Source organism: Python bivittatus, unplaced genomic scaffold, assembly GCF_059951505.1.
Source record: "Python bivittatus isolate LINGU-HERP-01145 unplaced genomic scaffold, Pbiv_v1 ctg000100_np1212, whole genome shotgun sequence".
NCBI classification, from domain to species: Eukaryota; Metazoa; Chordata; class Lepidosauria; order Squamata; family Pythonidae; genus Python; species Python bivittatus.
Genome location: NW_028277038.1, coordinates 1,099,678 through 1,118,557, shown reverse-complemented (window position 1 = coordinate 1,118,557; position 18,880 = coordinate 1,099,678). Strand labels below are relative to the sequence as shown.

General features: G+C 48.2%; 1 protein-coding gene across 2 annotated transcripts; it reads right to left on the bottom strand.

The window, feature by feature from the left end:
* Positions 1 to 1,613: 1,613 nt before the first annotated feature.
* Positions 1,614 to 13,311, bottom strand: CMKLR1 (chemerin chemokine-like receptor 1). 2 transcript variants are annotated; one of them, XM_025170059.2, is made up of 4 exons: positions 10,484 to 13,311; positions 9,958 to 10,035; positions 5,328 to 5,412; positions 1,614 to 3,977 (listed from the first exon to the last, which is right to left on the bottom strand). In XM_025170059.2, the coding sequence occupies exon 4, from the start codon at positions 3,972 to 3,974 to the stop codon at positions 2,898 to 2,900; it is 1,077 nt and encodes a 358-aa protein (XP_025025827.2). In that variant the 5' UTR covers positions 3,975 to 3,977; positions 5,328 to 5,412; positions 9,958 to 10,035; positions 10,484 to 13,311; the 3' UTR covers positions 1,614 to 2,897. The 2 variants fall into 2 exon arrangements, with proteins under 2 accessions (XP_025025827.2, XP_025025828.2); XM_025170060.2 differs by having other exon boundaries at positions 12,821 to 13,311.
* Positions 13,312 to 18,880: the final 5,569 nt, after the last annotated feature.

The following is an 18,880-nucleotide window of genomic DNA, read 5'->3' as shown; positions in this document are numbered from 1 at the left end:
TCAGGAATGGACAGAGCTCACAGGGCTTCTGCACAAACATTCCCTCTCGCTTACCTTGATTTTGGTTTCTCCCCCCCCCCCATATTTCTGGTGGATAATTTGGGGCTGGGGCTTAGTACTGTAGGTAGTGTTCACAATATGAATGATTGGGCTCTCTAATAGGTCTGTCTTTGAACACAGCTTCCTTTCGTTTTGAAAGCCTGCAGAAGCCGAACGCATTACTCTCTGAAATGCACACTTCTCCAAAGTCTGCAGAGCAGTTCATCGATTTTTCAAAAAGTCTACACAAAGAGGCATGCATTCATGGAAGTAAGTATTAAAATACATTGCATGACGCCACATCCTTTGTGTGAAGACGTAAACGAAGCTGCAGGTCCCCCCGTCCAATGCCCGCTGGCCAGCCTCGGAGAGGAATTCTTCCTGCTCATCTCTCTGCCAGGAACAAAATTTGCCCTTGTTCAGCGACCCTTTGATTAATTAGATGAAAATGTGGAAAACACTTTGCAGATGAAAAACGCTGAGGCGCTAAGGGCTGTCGCTTCTCGGTGATGATCTCTGCAGCACCTCCAGTGCCAAGAAGAAGCAGAGACCTGAAGAACTTCATGACTGGGGTTGTCAGAAGATACCAACGAATGGAGGCCATCTACGGTTTGTTTGTTTATTTATTTATTTATTTAGTGCCCTTACATGGCACTTTTTTGGGGAGGTCCAGGAGGCATCCAAGGAGGCCTCTTCCTAATTTTATGCAACATCAGCAACCCCTTGAGGAACATCAGGCTGGGACAGCGTCACCAGAAAAGTTGACAAAATCTGAAAGATTGCCACAAAACCAAGGGAAGTACAAGACTCAGTCAACTTTGCTTTGGAGTCCAACCTCAGGACATAGCTTCTCTTCAAGAGAAGCTTTTATGTTCTGCTGGAAAAGGAAACGCAGAGCATTTGCGACAGGAGTAACAATTAAAGCTCCTCATTTAGACTTTTTAAAAACATTTCTGAAGAAATGGAGGCACTTTCCTGCTAGACAAGATTAAAAAGTCACTTGTTGAGAGGGGCAGCCGTATACGTTGAGTTAATACATAATAAAATAAATAATTTAAAAGAAGTTTTAACATTCTGGAGACCAGAAGGACATTTGCCTCTGAAGAAAGTTTAAAAACAGTTTCCTTTTTTTCAGAGAAAAATTCTTGCTCCAAAAGGGTTTTCAAGTTATCAGTTTCTTCTGTTATGAGTCTGAATGCCTGTCCTTTCTATTAGATTATACAGAGCAAAAATCAAATGAGTTCAGGCTTGCGTGGATGAGAATGTCAAATCCAATGAAGATTTCTTTTCAGGAGAAATAGTGTGATCTGGCCTTACTAGTATTCCTCTCCAAATATTCCTTCACTCAAAACGTTGCACAAAATTCTTTATTTAACGTATGCTCCACTTCGCAACAAAAATGCTATGGGATGTCACTATTTGGAATTTTTTTCATTTAAAAAAGATGGACATTGGGAAACTGCTTATGGAAAAACAGATATTTTTAGAAATGCAGAGTGCAAAAAAACCCACCACCATATCTTAAGTACAGATGTGTAGAAACATGTTCATATTAAGAATGTTACATACAATAATTAGCGGTGCATACTTTTTTATTATTAATCGTTTGCAGAAAATTTGACACAACAGACTAATTTTTCAATGCTTGTCATACTGATATGGCCTGGATTGAGACTGATTGACTTTCATGTCTCTAGTTGGAGCTACTCTTATTTACTAAATCCTCAGGATTCACCAGCTGGAAAAGATTGTGGGACGGCTGTATCCTGAGCCAAAGATTGTTTTTTCATGCAGGAGATCATTCCTGACAGAACAAGTTTTTCACAACTTCCTTTTCCCCCCTGATTTGTGAACCACTGGTAGTTAGAAATCCTTGTTGATCTGCTCCAAGAGGAGGAGATATTGTCCTGCATAACACTTCAAACGTGTTACGGTAGAAGCCTGTGGCAGGATAGGACTCACAGTCCCTGTCTTTCCACCCCCAAGCGAAAGTGATTTTGTTAGATCTGGGATAAGTAAAACCAACTTAATAACCTATAGACCCAGGGTTGGCTTCTGCTCAGCACTTCAGACTTCAGTCTATTCAGTGAAAAGAAAAAGAGGGGAAAATGAATTACTTCCCAATTTAACTGTGCATAAAATTGGATAGACAGAATGCTCAGCCCACCTCCTAGAGAAAAGATTTATTAATGGACTATGAAATCTCGCAGAAAAGACAACAAGAGAGAAAGCTGCTGGACAGAGTTGTATGAAATGATCATTCCCCGAAGCATGATTTATAGCGTAGAATGAAGACTTTTTTACTAGAATCAAATTCTCCACTGGGAAAATGGGGTATTGCTGAAAATGTGCTAGAGAATCAGGTCAGGTTGCCTCTTGTATGTCTGCTCACCTGGAAGGTGATAGAATGAAAAATCACACCCAGGGCTATACAGGTACAAATGATTAGAAAAACCCGCTGTTTCAGTGTCCTGTCTAAAGACAGCTAACCCTAAACTTCTCAATGCTCAGAGCAGGGAATAGGAGCACACAGCTTTTCCCATAGCTCAGGTATGTTTGTTGCCGAGAACTTGTAGGATGCAGTGAAGAGCGTAGAGGCTGAAGTTCAACAGCTCGGCCTTCCTGGGCCATGAAGTGTGCTTATACAGTCAGGAGTAGGTGTTTATGACATAGCCTTCAAAAAGCTCTGATGAGAAGAGTGAAGTTAGAATGACATAACCGTGACTGGCTTAGATTCATCAAGCCAAATCCATGCTCGTTCTGAAACCATTGAAGTAATCCAACAAGATAACCACGAGGGGCTTTGGATCATGCTTGGAAACCAATAAACTATTGTAATCCACGTTAGGTTCCAAAGTTCAGAGTAAAATGGATTCTTTTTCAGTCACTGTACTGGGTTTTGGGAAGCTCTTGCGCGTGAATGAATGGGTGGAATGGACTGTGTCCTCGGCCAGTGCATTAGCCAGCCTGGACAGGATGGTTACCTTAAACTTTTTGAAATCTTGGCCCATGAAGACATACAGGATGGGGTTCATGCAGCTGTTCGAAACAGCAATGGCAGTGACCAGGGGCAATCCGGTCTCCAACACGGTCTTTGGAACTGAGTGGTGCTGCGTTTCCAGGAGAGAGAAGGTATGATAGGGACACCAACACAAGAAGAAGGTGGTTATAATGGCAACAATAATTCTCAAGGGCTTCTTGGACTTGGCAAGACGGTTCTTTTTCAGCCGAAAAATTATGGTAATGTAACATACTGTGATAATGATCATTGGTACGATGAACCCCATCAAGAATCGAACTATGGTTACCATTCTATGTCTCCGAGGGCCAAGGGTGGTGTCATTTGTAGAGCTGGACAAGGAGAAGTTATGAAAACAAGTGATGCGGTTCTGTAAGGCTGCGGTGTCTCGAAAAACGAGGGAAGGGGAGCTCATTAAAAAACCAGTCGCCCAAATTAGGATGCAGAACAACCAGGCAATTGTAGGAGTCCGATGTTTTTGGGACTGGACTGGGAAAATCACCAAAATGCAACGATCAAAGCTGATGGTTGTCAACAAAAATACACTGGTGTACATGTTGAGGTTGAGAAGTAAAGAGGTGACTTTGCACATGTCTCTGCCAAAAACCCAGTGGTAGTTCATGGCCGTGTAAGCAATGTTCAAGGGCAGGAAGACATTAAACAGAAAGTCAGCTGCTGCCAAGTTGAGGAACCAGATACTGGTGACCGATTTTTTCATCCTGAGTATAATTGCAATGACCAAACTGTTGCCCAGTAGACCTAGGAAGCAGGTGACGCTGTAGATGAGAACAGCAAGGACTTGAACGATGGTCGGGAAGTCTTTGCTTGGTCTTCTGTTATATATTTCACTAACAGTGTTGTTAAAATCCAAATCATAATAGTCACTGTAGTCTGAAGAATTATCCAGCGCTTCCATGTCCTGTTGGAACACAGATTGGTCAAAAACCTGACATCGTGCCAAGGTAACCTACATAATGGCTAGGAAGCACGGAAGAGGGAAGATAGACAGGGCAAGCCAGGGAGAGCCAGCCCCGTCGAAGATTGCCTGGAGAGGCTGTGCAGCAGCCAGGCCAAAGGACCGTTGCTGCCAGTCAGAACTCATTGATATGGACGGAGAAGGGCATAGCCTAATTTCTACACTGAAGGGCAAGATTGCAACATCTTCTTCCTTGGACGACCCCCACCCAGTGACGCAGTTTCAAAAAAGTGAGGCCGATTTCAATGCACAGAAAGTAATAGTGAAACTTAATACAGCATTCTCCAAAAGGAAGTGACTAGGCTGCCTTGAAAATGCCCCAGAATCCTTTGCGGGAGAGACAACGCAGATAAGCTGGTGGTGGTGGAACATCTGCCAGAGACCCACGTGAGACCAAATTATATTAAAGCGCTAGCAGACTTCTTCTAGCTGACATTTAAAAAAGACAAAAATACTTTGGCAAGCTGAGCACAGTGGTGTAAATAATTTAATCCATAATAAATAGGAGGCTAACATTTTTTTCCAACCTTTCCTGAAAGAAAGGCACTGGTGAGCTTTGAAATTTTAATGGCCGTAACTAATGGCATCGCTTGCAATACTCAGAACTGTCGTCAAAGACAATATGGATGGGAACACAAAACTTAGATGGGTTAGGATCTGACCCCCTCCTAAGAACGCAACCCCGAAACACCCACATTTACTATTAGCATCGCACTTCTCCTTGGGGATCCTGCTGGACGGAGCCTGATGGGGAACGCTAAGCTGGAGCTGGCGATTCTTGAAAGGCAAGCAAGGGATTTCTAGGCAAGCAAAAACGTTCCAGTGGAAGCGTTTACATTTCATGGCCAGGTTTTACGTGTGGTGGCAAGGAAACGGATGGACAGTGGGTCTGTGCGAGGAAGTTGAGGCAAATCCATCTGGACAAGACCCTGACCTGAGTGTCTTCCCAAAGTTGTGGGTGAACTAGAATATGACTCCAGAGTTCCAGATCCAAGGTTCTTTGGTCGTCTGGACTATCATAGGACGAGGCCAAGATGCCAGGGCTCGCAAATCATTGCTCAGTTTGACCCTCCCAATCTGTCCTCCTCTCCCTGAACGTGGCTCCCGAGGACCACTTCTGCTGAAAGCCACCAGGGCGTGGCCAGGTACAATAAAGTCTGGATTCGTTTTGTTTCTCCAGTTCAGACGACCTCCCGAAGCCCAGAAAAGCAAGACATCTCTAACCTCACCAGCCAGACAAATGAACCAAGGAAACGCAGGGTTCAGACAGGTCCTTGACCTGAGCATGCTTACCGTCCGCAGGCGATGCTGGAAGAAAGAATCGGGAGAAAGCGAAGCCAGGGCCAGTTCAGCTGAGTCGGCCGTGCGGGAACTTTTCCTGCCGAGGGTACAAACCAAACATCAATAATGACCCCCCGCGAATGAAGAATACCCGCAGGCGAGGGGAAGCAATGTTCCTGTTTAATGAACCATTCCAGCCGCCTTCTTAACAGGCACAGGCTGGGTTTGCTGCGCGTGTGCCTTTTTATCGTTGGTCGCCCTCTGGAAAGAGGAAACTCCTTGGCGAACTTCGTGTTTGTTTTGTTTTCCCTCCGTCCTGGTGGGTGCTGCGGTTTGGGTGACTCTGAATCAGGCAGAAAGGGCTCTGCCGTCCTGGAATCGGCCCGGGGGTGCCGATCCATAAAGGATCGGAGCTCTCCCAAGGACAGAAGGGGATCCGGTCTTGGGGGTATCTGACAAAAGAAAGGTTCTGGACCGGGCAGAGCGAGGAGCCCTGCTCTTTCTAGGGACAACCATGACTTCTTTCCAGAAAGAACGGCCTTGTGGCTTTTCAGCCCCTCATTTTTTAGAAAATTTCCAAGAAGATCAGGGCAACACGTGGGGGCTGTCTAGGCATTTTCGATCCTGCAAGTATCCTGCTCTGGGGTAGTCAATATTTCCTTTCTTCCCCTGATGGATTTCTTCACCATTTACTAAATCCCAGTGTGTGAGCCACTTGAGAAGCAAAATTCCCAGGTGTGTCCATCTAATTCACTCTTTATTCCATCAGGGATCTTCCTTGTTCCTCAGCAATCCTAAATGGGCCGGCCTCAGAGAGATTCTGGGCCACGGCCCTTCTGGAACCTTTACGCGACAAGGAAATGTATTTTCCTCATTAAGAAACGCTCCAGGGAGACTTGTTAAAGAAGAACTCTGCCTATCCGGGGACTGTCAAAACGGACCATTCGGGAATGAAATGGATCCATCTGCTGAGCAATTCCAAACTGACTGGAGGTTGTGGCCCTGGTTCCAACATCTGAGACGCGACAAGAAATTTGTATCCTCAAGACCGAAGGACAGTAATTAAGGGCTACGGATAATACCGCTACACGAATGGGATTTCCTCCCCTTGGTGCCTACTGTGCCCACCAGCACGAGCTCCTGTCACATTGTGTATCCCTCCTGCTTAAACAGACCTTGTGGCTACTCTGAGGAGCAGAATGTGTGTGAAAGGAACTGTTCCGCCAAGAAGACGGTACGAGGCATGTATGAATGTGGTTTACTAGGTCAGATTCCATCTGGTCAATACGATGGGGCAATGGTATAAGGTAAACGAAAGCAGTGTCCTGACCACCCAATACTTTACGTGCCCTGGCTCGGTGGGACAGACCGTGTCCATGGAGTATCCCTTCAAGCTAAAAGCTAATGAACAGACCCTACTCTGCTCTTGAACTCAAAAGAGAATGGGCGACTCAGAACGAGGGATTTCTGAGGGCAGAGCAGAACTTCTCAGAAGGTATGCCAATGGAACGGGGCTGCCAAAAACGTCACCTGGGACCTTAGCATAAGTATCAGAGGTTACAGCATGCCTTTGTTGAGTTGGTGGGACTGACTTTTCACACTTTTGGGTGTTGGCCCATGAAGCACTGCAAGAGAGAGCCGTGGGATTAAGGATCCTGGCTCTCACCTCTGATGGAAACTTTCAGAGCTGTTCTTTCTATTCTAGCTTCCAGCTGCCTCTGGCATCTTAATTCTTTGCAAAGAGATCTCGCTAGCTGTGTCTGCAAAACAATGCATACAACTATCTCAGCACATTTTCTTCCCAACCCCAAACAGGATGTCCTGATTTAGAAGCCTGACTCAGCCCCTGACCACCAACAAGTCAGCCCCCAAACACATTCTTTTTTTTACAAAAGGCGCACCAACCCCACGTTCCCAGGCCATCTTCAAATATAGGGCTCTTAATTTGAGCAGGACTCCTTGGCATCCATAGAAGCCAGTCGAACAGGGCCAATCAAATCCAAAGTGGGATTTGTAAAGAAAAAACTTGTATTATCTGATGAAAGGGCTCAGGGTGTGTTCTTGTGACACCCCATTGGAGCTTTGCAGCCAAGCAATTTCTTGCCCAAGAAGGGCCCCCTTCTCTACATCCCTTCTCTTGAGGAACTGCACAAGCCAGACAATAAGATGTTAAAAGAACAGGCTGCATTTCCCCTGCCAGAGCTCTAAGGGAGAGGAGAGACAGTCAGATCCTAGATATAACTGAGATGTTCTGAGATGTTCAAAAATCCCCAAGCTTGTAGTGTGAAACAACCAACAGTTTAGGAGACTTGTTCGAGCTCCGAAGTTCCTAAATATGCTGCTAGAGTATTTTTGGTTCCTTCCTTCTGGTACAGTGTTTCTCAACCTCAGCAATTTTAAGATGTGTGGACTTCAACTCCCAGAATTCTCCAGCCAGCATGGAGTTGAAGTCCACGCATCTTAAAGTTGCTGAGGTTGAGAAACACCGTCCTGGTGCTTTCTAGCTTGCAAATCTAACTAGTGGCTCTTGCAGCTGTGCTCCAGTGCATCTTTGGGGAGGGGCCACAGATTTGGAGAAGACTGGTGGAGTCTCAAGTCTTAACATCCCATTCCCCCCAAGGCCCAAGAACCTCCACTTTGCTTCCTGCTTTTGTGAACAACTGCCTCCCCGCTTTCACCAGACTATCCCATGTGTCTTTCCATGCAACCTCAGCAGATATAAGTCCTCCTCTTCTACAAAGCAGTCATGTTTCTACAAAGGCCCCTCTTCATGAGGTCCTTGCAACTCAGTTTTCTGAGCACATGGTCCCGATAGCTCGGTCAATCCATCCCCTATAAACCTGAGTATTTCATGGGGTTCAGATGTTCTCTGCTTCCCACCTGGACTTCTGCAAGCCACCTCCTTTGAAGCAGCCAACCACAGAAGCTGGTGTCAACATGTTCCTCCTGCATCCATGACCCAGCCAGTCTTCCAGAGTAGGGGGGTGGGGGGGAGGCACAACATCAGGACCAGAAAGCAACAAGACAGATCCAGCACGTGAGCCAGTCTTTTTCTTGGAATTTGGCTAGAAGGCCAGCTGGGTGTGTGATTAATGGAAATCACAAGCAGATGTGGAAGAAACATTTGGCCAGATGTGTTACGCTTTGGTCATCTGTGCAGTCCTAACAGCCGTCCTAAAACACAGTGGCTGATGGGAGAGCGCCCTTCCCAAATGCAGAGACCATCACATTCCTTCCTGCAGCTGGATGTAACCACTGCCTGCTTCAACTTCCATCCATCTTTGGATGGTCTGCCGTTAGTGGCCAAACCCGAGGGAGGATGTCTCTCCGGCCCTTAGCTACGCCATCTTCCTTAATCAAAGGAAGCATGATCACACATAGCCCTGCATCTCCTGGCCCTCTCAGAAAAATTCAAGGCTGACCAGCATCAAAACTCACAGAACACAACAAACAGGCTGTTGTTGTCCTTCCGCTCCTTTTCTCAAGACAATGGGAGGGTCTGAAGAGCTACATTTGACATGCTGAGAGCTTGGCCACGCTGCAGAGGGACTTCTTTCCTTCTTAAGGCCAAAGAACCTCCCAGGGATCTCCACCCCTCTTCCTATGACGTGACCTAAGCAGAGTTCACGTTTTGGGGACGCTTTTTGGGGAAAAAACCAAGCCATTGGCCAAACCATTACTTTCTAGGTGGGAGATAAGGACGCCCGTAGAACTGCGTGCTGAGCTTCTGTGTGCTCAACACCAAGGCTGTCAGGTGTTTGGAAACAGCAGGAAGAAAAGGGAAACAGCAGAAATCTCAGGCTGTGAGCGAGGTCAAGGCGACCACAGAACAAAACCTGTCTGCCAAGTCTCCCCTTGCTTGGGATCTGGCTGCGAAAGAGTCCCCCGCTCCACCAAGACGGACTTGCCTTGGTTTAGCAATGCAGCCACCTGCTTACTCTGCTTCTGCGGCTTTCAGTCCAAAGCTGGCAGCCTCCTGATGAATTCTTGCCTGCGGTCCCCAGATGTGTGCATGTCCCCAAATGTGTCAGGACCAAGTTTTTAACAGGACTTGAACCTAGCCAAGCCTGAATGGGCAACTGTGATTAATATCTGTCCCTTGCGATGCAAACCACCAGGAGTGTCTGCACAGCAAGGTGAAAAAAGTCAGGATAACAGCCACAGGGGTGCAGTCCAAGGTCCATCCCTTTTCTACGTGCTTCCCAGAGCTTGGATCCTAGGCCAGCTTTGGTTCATCCAAGGAGGCCAGCTGATTTCAGCTTGCTCGCCCATCACAACATCTTGGTTGCATGAGAACTCAGCCATTTGTGCTGAGTTTGCAAAGGGTCTCTCCCTCTCCCCCTCCCAAGAGCAGAGCTGCAGCCCATTTTAAATCTTAGTGGCTCCAAGACCTTTGGAGGGAGGAAGGAGAGACAGAGACATTATCCTCACCCTTGGGCAAATGGCATCTCTTCTCTGGAGGTCTCTGCTCAGGGTTGGATTTTCTCTTGCTCTGCACTCCAACCTCCCCTCTACTCTAGCTTGCCACAGGAGACGATGATATCTTCTCTAATTCCCCAGACGCCCCACCACCCAGCAGCCTTCTTGAAACCAGCAGACACCCTGGAAGCCCCCCACTGTGAAGAGATAGAGGTGATCTTACTTGCTGGTGAGGCAATGGCCTTGTCAGAAGATGTTTTTGTTCCAATCGATCTTCAAGACCAACAACCTGGATGCTGATCTGCATAAATCAGAAAACAATGCAAGGAACAGAGGAAGCAACATGTAAAGTAAGGGGGTAAAAAGCAGGAAGAGAAGGTGGGGCAAGTGAGAAACAGATACTATTAGCTCACATCTAATCTTGCTAGTCCTTCTTGACTACCTGTATTGGTCATTTCTGGTGCAAAACCATCTCCTCCTATTGTCATCCCAGGAGAGTTGGACATCATCTCAAGCAAGGGGTGCCACTGATTTTGAGAAGGGGGCATTGTTTGTGGCCCTACAGCTGAGGAGCCCAGCAGCTTCAGCACGCCTCCTCCAATATGCAGGAAGTTTTTCTTTGTCTTTAGAGAGAATTCCTACTCACTCAAGGTGACCGGGGACTTGGGCATGGCTGTTGACAAGCTTCCAGAGTGGAAGACGAGAAAAGGTCCTGGGGCTGGAAGATGAGAAAAAGTCAGAACACTCACTCAGGAGAATCAGCGTCTTCTTATCCCACTTCTGCTCTCTTGGGTTGGCAGAGGAGCCTCTCCTGCAGCTTCTCTCAACAGTCTACCTTCAAGACACAGACTCTGCCCCTCAGGGGCCCCCAAGCCTCTCCATGCTTTTGCTGAAACATTGTCCTTCCCAAGCGTTTAATCTAGATCAAGGCAACCATTTCTTTCGGCCAGCTGGAGTTCCGCCCCCGCATGAAATTGGGGCGTGATTTGGAAAGACAAGCATTTGAAGCCCCATTTCATCATCAGTTGGGGTCTTAAATGCAAAAGCAGTGAAACTGAAGAGGGAAGACTCTTAACACGATTCCTTCTGGCACAGAGGGGACAATTTAATTTTTGATGTGATCTCCTAACACAGAACAAGGCGCTTTCCAGGTGCTCCGATCAGAGCGAAACGGTTTCAATCCTGCAAGTTCTGCCTTCTAAAAGTTTTTCTGGAAACGTCCTCCAGCAATGCCTCTCTTGATGCAGGCCAAACACTTGTTGGGCCTGGATGCCAGCTGGAAAGATACAGGGAGGCAAAATGTTGTTTCACGCTCTCCCCAGATGAACAGCCGCCCAGGCATGGCTTTGCACGGCCAGGCACTCAGATGGAGAGAAGATTTCCCACGCTCTCCATCTCTTTGATCCAGGAAAATCTCCCATGCTTATCTCTAGTCCAGCTTGCGTTGCATACAGACTTAACTCCAGCTCTCTCTTTGGCAGTTCTGGGTTCAGTTGCTTCCCCAGAGACAAGGGCCGGTCACAGAAGAGGAAAAGGTGGCCTGATGCTAACCAGGGGATCAAGGTGGGATCATGGAAGACATGGTGGAACGTTACCCCAAGGCCCTGAACTGGCCTGAGAGACTTCACTAACTCAGGCTTCACGGGGGTAAGGAATTCTTGGGCACCCCTATGAAAGGTGTCCAAAGAGCCCCCGAGCTGGATCAGGCCAAGGGCACATCTCAGCTGGCACCCTGTGGCCAACAGGTCCATTGGGGGAGCTTCCTGAGACGGAGAGGAGGCTGGTGCTGCTATGGAGGAGACGCCTCCTTCCATTCCAGAGGGATCAAACGCCAAGAGGTGAGCAGCCATTGATACTGCCACTTCCAGCCCCATTTAAAAAAAACCCTCCGAATTGTGGCTGATGGCTGTGCATTTATTTATGCATTTCTTTATTTACTGAAAGATGCAGGTTGAAGGACAGAAGAGGCCATTACCCACGCTGAATCTTTGGGCTGCTGAAGCTACCGCGGCCAGATATCGCAGCCATGGAGCTGAATCAGAAAAGGGTGGGCCCGCCAAGCAGTTGTCCACGAAGATCGCCAAGAAATGCAGAACTAACCAGGCAATCTGGTGAGAAGTCTGCGCCCACTTCATCACGCAAGTCTTCTTTCTGGAGCTCCGTTCCAAATAAAGCACCACAATCCTTTTGTTCTGATTGCTTACCCGGCACGTTTTGAGCTGCATTTGACAAGAAAAGAAAGGGACTTGGCCTTTTCACACATGGTTTCTTCCATCTGGGGCTGCAGGCTGGCCCTGGGATTCACTGTTAAAGAGTCCCTGTGCTTGGTATGGATTTGTCTGGTGGACGGTGATTAATTTAAGCTTTGCCTGGCCTCCTGCAGGTGGCAGAAAAGGAATGGTTTTTGCAAAGGGTGTGAGCAAGAGATCCCATTTAGGTTCTCTGTTCCAGCCTGGCTGCTCTGCAAAGGAGGCGGCAGTCAAACTGAATCTGAGAAAACTAACTCATGTGGAGGCGGAAGGGCAGAGAGCGAATTTTCCCACTGCCACCCGCAGCTGATAACAAACGTCACCCAACTCAGGGCCCAGTTCCTTTTTTCGGTCTCCTCCTCTCACAAACTGGGGCACCTCATGCTGAATCAGCAAGCCGTTGTGACATTTTGGCATTTTATTGGGGCGATTTATTGTGACTCATTCAGTTGATATCCGCTCTTCTGTTCAGAGGGGACTCCAAGTGGGAAACAGTGAAAAACAACATAGAAATCGTTGCAGAGGGATTTAAAAAATTCAAATGGCTATTAACTAACCCAAACAGAAAGGACTGGGTAGAAGGAGGCTGCTGGATTGACACAATTCCCAAAGGAGCACATTTCCCTGAACGGGGAGCAACAGAGGAGGCCCTGTGCTGTGTGTCCAGCAAACAAGATCATTTTTAAGAGGGCAAATCCTGCAACCATAAGACTGAACATATTAATGTTGCTTTGATCCAGTTTGCTTATCCCCCCCGCCCCCAGACTGATGGATATTCTCACAGCACTTAAAAACCAGTCAAAGCTTAAATCGCACCACCATGGCTACCCTCCTGACCTTTTGGACCTGCAGACACCCCTGGTTGGTGGATGGGTGGGTGGGTGGGTTGGTCTCCTCTCTGATTTTCCTGAGCTAGGAAGGCTCTGAAAGGCGTCTTTCCCGGGACGCTCAGCCGCACGTTTCTCTTGTCTTCTGTGGCTCACAGGGCTCGGCCAGCTCCAGAAGCTCCTCAAAGGCTGCCAGAGCGGTCTGGGGGGCTGTCAGAAGCCCAAGGAGCAACCAGGCCTTCTTTTGCTCCTTGGAGAAGACCTCGCTCTTTTCTTTGGCGTGCGGCTGGGCCTGCCTGGTGAAAGTCTTCAAAAAGGCCCAGCTGGAGGAAAGTGACGTGTTTTCGACTCCCCCGGTCTCGCCCATCATGTGTGTCTAACTCCCCCAGTGTCTTTGGACTGAAATCCGAGGACGGCATGTTCACGTTCACTCTGGAAAGGTTTATTTCTGCAGCGCCAAAGCCATGATGAAAACTCACCCCAAGGAACCTGTAAGGGGAAACTAGGAGCAGATGTCCGTTGAATAACACCAGTGAGGAGAGAACAAAAGTCACTCTCTCAGCCTGCTTTCACAAATCTTGGCACTTTTGCCTAATCTATTGCACAAAAAAAGAAGAAAAAATCACTTCTGCTGAGGAAAATCCCCACAACGCTCCTCTTTTTCATTCTGCTGACCATCCACATTGAGCTGTGAGGAATACGATTCAAGGAACAAGAGAGCTGGTTATAAAGCCACTGAGCTTCATCTGGAAAATACCCATGTCCAGCTCAGTATTTCCTGGCACCGTGGTTCTCACTGCTTGTACAGCCCGTTGCCCTAAATTCCTATGGGGTTGGGTTGGGTTGGGTTGGGTTGGGTTGCAGTCCATTATGCATAACCAAGCACTGTGGTTTGTAAACTAGGCCTACAGTTCCATTGTGACTTTTTCAAAAAGTCATGGTTAAAGAGTGGTTTGAGCAATATCTGAACTTAATCTCAAGTCGCTCTCGGCCTCAGCTCCTTATCTTCACCAGATAAATTCCTGTAACACCCAGCATAATGGCCTGGAGCTGCTGGAGGAGTTACAATGGCTACGAAGTGTTGCATCAACAGTGTTGTGATTTTCTCAACACTGGGTTCTTGATAGCACGCTATTGTTTGCAATCCTTAAGAGAAAGATATTATACATCAACATAAATATATTAACACATAGAAAATAGCCCATTTCCCCAGTGAGTGACTGCTGGCTGGGAATCTCTCGTGTAAATATTCCCAGAAAAGGAGACGTAATGGGTTGGGGAAATCAGAGCAGCAAGTAAGATGATGCAGATGAAAGTCTGCATGTATCTTCACTTTTGGGGGAATTTTATAGGAAACAAGCCAGATGTTCACTTGAGACAGTTCAGCCAGAATGGGTGCATTTTGAAGCACAAGCAAACTGCTATGCCTGAAATGGCGAGGTCGCATGTGTCCCCCTGAAATACATTTCCCACCCCTCTGCTTCCCCAAATGCAGGTAAGATTAAAAGTGTCAAAAGTTGGAGAAGCAGGTCTGGGTGTGCCCAGCGATCACTCAAGGCAAACAGGGCAAGACACAAACCGTGCCAGGGAGAAAGAACGGGCTCCACCACAGATAAATCCTCTCATGAGATCAAACGCACGTGACATTTCCGCAGACCACGTCTTGTTCTGAATCAGATTTGGGGGTGTCCACAGGATGTGGTCAAAAAAGTCAAGATGGCGCCCTTGACAGTACGATCAAAGCTCTGCCCTTTTTCATGTGCTGCAAATCACTGAGACCAAGACGAAAAGGAAATGCACCGTGTTTGAGGTCCAGCTGGCTGCAGAATTATTTTCTTATTGACCGTTTGGGCAGAGGTGAGCAAAGAAGACCAGAGAACTTCTGATTTTATAAATGGGCCCCAAAATAAACAGGCTTCCTAAGAAAACAGAAGTGCATAATTTTCCTCTAGTTAGTCTGTTTTTATGGCGTGGGTGTGTGCAGCACTGTTGTAGGAAAGGGGATTAAGACTCAGACGCACGAACGAAATGGTATGAGAATTTGTTTGTCGTCAGCAATAACACAGATTCTTTCCAATCCAAAGGTACACAGTTCCCTTCTGTTGTGTTGCCCAGAGACAGATCAACCCTCCATTAGTTAAAAGATGGGTTGTTTCTTGCTGCTCAGAACAAAATTAGGCACTTGGTTTCACTCGCTTATTGGGTACTTGCAGCGGGACAAAAGATGGCGGGCAGGACTCAAACATCTCTTTGTACCAGTTGCATAAAAGCAGAGAACTCTGCAAAACGTGTCTGGTTTTAAACGTGGCTTATTTTTTGGTGTCATCGCCTGTTGTGCAAACTTTGGTGACTTGGCGAGTCTATGATTCCACAAACAATGCAAATCTCCAAGACGGTTTAGTTAAGCGTATTGTGGGAGTACAGCTGGCAAGTCTGTGAACAGAGCTGAGCGTCCTCAGGACCTTCCATTCTTCGTTTCAACTTCAACAGCCGGTCCTAGTCCGGTTTTCAGAAGATTGCTTCGGAAAGTGTCCGCCACCGGGCACAAAACAGCTGAAGTGGGCAGGCCAGATTTCTCCCAGGGGCAGAGTTAGAAGCAATGCAGATGGTTCCTCGTCCAGGAATAAGCAATGGCTTTTCGACAGAAGTCAGGACAGCCCCCTTTCTTACTGCCTGAAGGAAGGATGAGTAGCTGGCCCAGTTCTCCGTCCAACCAGTAGAAGAAGTCTCCGTTGGACCAAAGCGTGTCATTAGCGGCTCGCCCACTAGAGGGCGACACAGCAACCACTGTAAGACCATTTTCTACCTCAGTGTTCCTCAACCTTGGCCATTTGGAGATGTGTGGACTTCAACTCCCAGAATTCCCCAGCCAGCATGCTGGCTGGGGAATTCTGGGAGTTGAAGTCCACACATCTCCAAATGGCCAAGGTTGAGGAACACTGCTCTACCTTAAGAGGCTGGACTTCGTCTCGCTGCTACCTTTAGGCGGTGGTTTTTCTCTCCCCAAAACATGCTTAATTGGATCGGGGGGAGAGTTAATGTGCTATGTGAACCACGGGAGCTAATTCATTAACCTCTCAGCTCTCTGGTTATCCCACGTCATAAGAGCAGGACTAAGAATGTTAATGCAGCATTCAAAGAGCCTTCTTGTCCCTGAAACAGAGAAGACGCGCAAGACAAGCCAGCTTCACTAGAAACCTCCTCCTTTTTGCCTTTAACCCCCTCATGGATGCCTGGGAGATAGAAAATAGGCAGGAATTCCCCCAAGTTCCATCCATAGCTCTTTCAGCTCCCAGCAGGGCACCACGGGCACTCTTCCTCCTCCTCCTCCTCCTCCTCCTCCTCCTCCGTTTGTTTGACCAGAAAAGGCCAGGATGTGCAGCCAATTTGGGATTACTGGGAGGAGTTAGGCATGGCCACCACCACCACCCCCATGGCTGAGCAGGACATCTGTTTTTTGCAAAAGGAAGAGTTAATTTCCTCCACTGGCTTGGTCAGAGAAGAGGTCTGAACAAAATCACTGAATTGGCAAGAAGTGCCAATCAAGCAGTATCTAGCCAGGGTCACGGTCGCTCAAGGTCATTTGGTCTCCACCAAATCCTCCAGGACCCCTCCAGGAAGTCCAAATTAACAGTCCAAAGTGGTCCTCTGCACTCCCCTTCCTCATTCAGTGCCACCAGGGTCATCTCTAGGTCACTGCCCCCAATTTCCACCCTCCGCCAAACGAGTGGAGGGCAGAAAGGAAGCAGGAACTCCCGAAGGGTATTGGACGCCAGCCTTTGCTGAAATTGCAGCTGGAGGGCTGAAAAAACAACGCCAACAGCGGCCCAGCAGCGGATCCACTTCCTCTAAGGGCCAAGAGGCAAAGTGGAGAAGGATGAGAACGGGCGTTGATGCCGACGCCAGCCCAGAGAGGCCAACGGCTCCGTGCTCCAGGGAACGAACTGAGAGTCGGGCTTTTGACACTGTCGCCCTGTCTGATGGAGATTCCCAGCGATGAGGGAGCGGGGCTTCTATTTACATGTGCTTAGGTCCTAAAGACTTGGTTGCTTGGTTGGTTCAATTGCACTGGGCGGGGGGGACTTTGGAGTCTCTCTCTCCTGCTCTGCAATTCTCTAGGCTAGAAGGGGTGCAGCAGGAGTCAGCCGGTTGCCAGAAGCTGAAAGTTTGCGCAGAAAATATACCAATGGAGGCATTTCAGTGTTTCCATCCCTTTCATAGAAGTCTTGCCCAACGGTTTCACAACCATCCAGAACTTTCAAAGAGGAGAAAACTTGCTTACTTGGCTGGTGCCTTAGGGTTCAATTCTGGGAAAGGAGAAAAAGGGGAACCAGATCTCCGCCCAAGAAGCCCCGAGGTTAAGGGTTGAGATGTCCAAACACTGTCTACTCAGGGACAAGAAGCTGTCTGCAACCCAGGAAATTCTCCATAGCACAATTCTCCTCTGTTAGATATAACACGTATTCAGATATTAAAAATAGTTAAGTCCTGTTTTTGCCCTAAGGAGGCAGCAATAGTGTTGACCATATTTAGCCTTGGGACAGCAGGTAGCTCAGATCCTGCAGCCTATTCACATTTCATCTAACAGCTCGGACTCTGCAAGGCCGATCTAGATACAGAGCTGGCCAATGCAAAACAGACTTCCCCCCGCCCAAGAGGAGAAAATACCTTTGGGTCGTCTCTCTTCTGCCCCTTCCCCTTCACGGATTGCCCCTTTCATCCCCTTAAGAAGGAGAAACAGGGCCAAATCTCTCCAACTGCCCGTGGCGCTTAGTCTGGGCCGGGGGTGACGTTGGCAGGTTCTTGCCAAGCCCTCAGCAACAGATGTTCTTCACTGGAACTGGCACCCTCGACGGATGGGCAAAACCGCTTGATCTCCTGCCAACTCAGCCGCTCCACCAGGCAGCTTCTTCCAGAGAAAGGCAACACGCAAAACATCTGCCCAGCCCTGATGTGAAAAGACGCGAGGAAGAGGAAAAGAGGAGAGGCGGGGAGGTGTTAGAAGAAAGCAGGCTATACCAGAACCGCACGACATTTCAGCAGGAATTTCTCCACTCGGCTCTGCAGCTGGAAGAGAGGGCGTAACCGGTCCTCCGTCTGCTGCGCCAGCTAGGAATGGCTGAGGAGAGGTTGCTTCATTACAGACAACTTATTTTAAGGCAGCAAATTACGCCGGAGGCTGCCCTCAGAAAATCGCAGCGGCCCTGAAGATGGGGTGGGGGGGGCAGTTTCATCTGATGAAGGTTTCAAAGCAGAGGGAGATCCTGCACGTTCCTCAGAAGCAGGAGGACAGCAACCTGGCCAAGGGCACGGACGCCTCCCTCCTCCTACTCGGAAGCAAGGACGCCAGCCAGCCACAAGCCCATCTCTTTAACTGCACAGTCCCAGACACCGTCCTGACTTCTTTGGTCGCCCCGTCCCCCTCCCGCCCCCCGTGCCCCTGCTTACACTTCCCCTTGGTACTTCTTGGGGGTTAATTTTTGAGCAGAGAATGATCAGCACTGGAGGGTCCGTTCCTTGTTGCCCTTTCTTTCACCAGCGGGCCACTGAGCAGAGACCCAAGGGCATTGCGAAAAGCGTCCCCAAGGCCCCAACGTTCAAGGCGAACTGAACATACGACAGCCACGTTAAAGGGCCATCCACGGCTGTTTACTTGGAAGGAGGTTCTGCTGGGTTTAGGACTGCAGTGTCTCAAAATCAGGCACTAATGTATACACGCACGCACACACATACACACAAGCCCTCCGTCGTGGATTTCAGTGGCCAGAAAGCCCACAAAGCTAGAAGGTTTGAATCTAACCCAAGACCCGCAAGCGGCGGTGATAGAAACGGGGATTCTCAAATGCAAAATCTCAAACACGGGTCTTCAGAAATAAGCAATTCCAGCGGGCAGCAAAGTTTCATTTTTAGCACTAGCCAACCCAGTTTTGCAGCTCCCGTATTCTACACCCCACCTGGCCAGTTTTATACTCCTCCTTCCTAATGCAGAGGTCTCTGCCCCTAAGAGCATACAAACAAGATGGAGAAAATTTGCTCCAAGCAATCAGAGGTACATTAGAGGCCCGAACAA

Bases quoted from the DNA above. Each gene is read 5' to 3' on its own strand.
- CMKLR1 (XM_025170059.2), bottom strand. From the start codon at position 3,974: ATGGAAGCGCTGGATAATTCTTCAGACTACAGTGACTATTATGATTTG.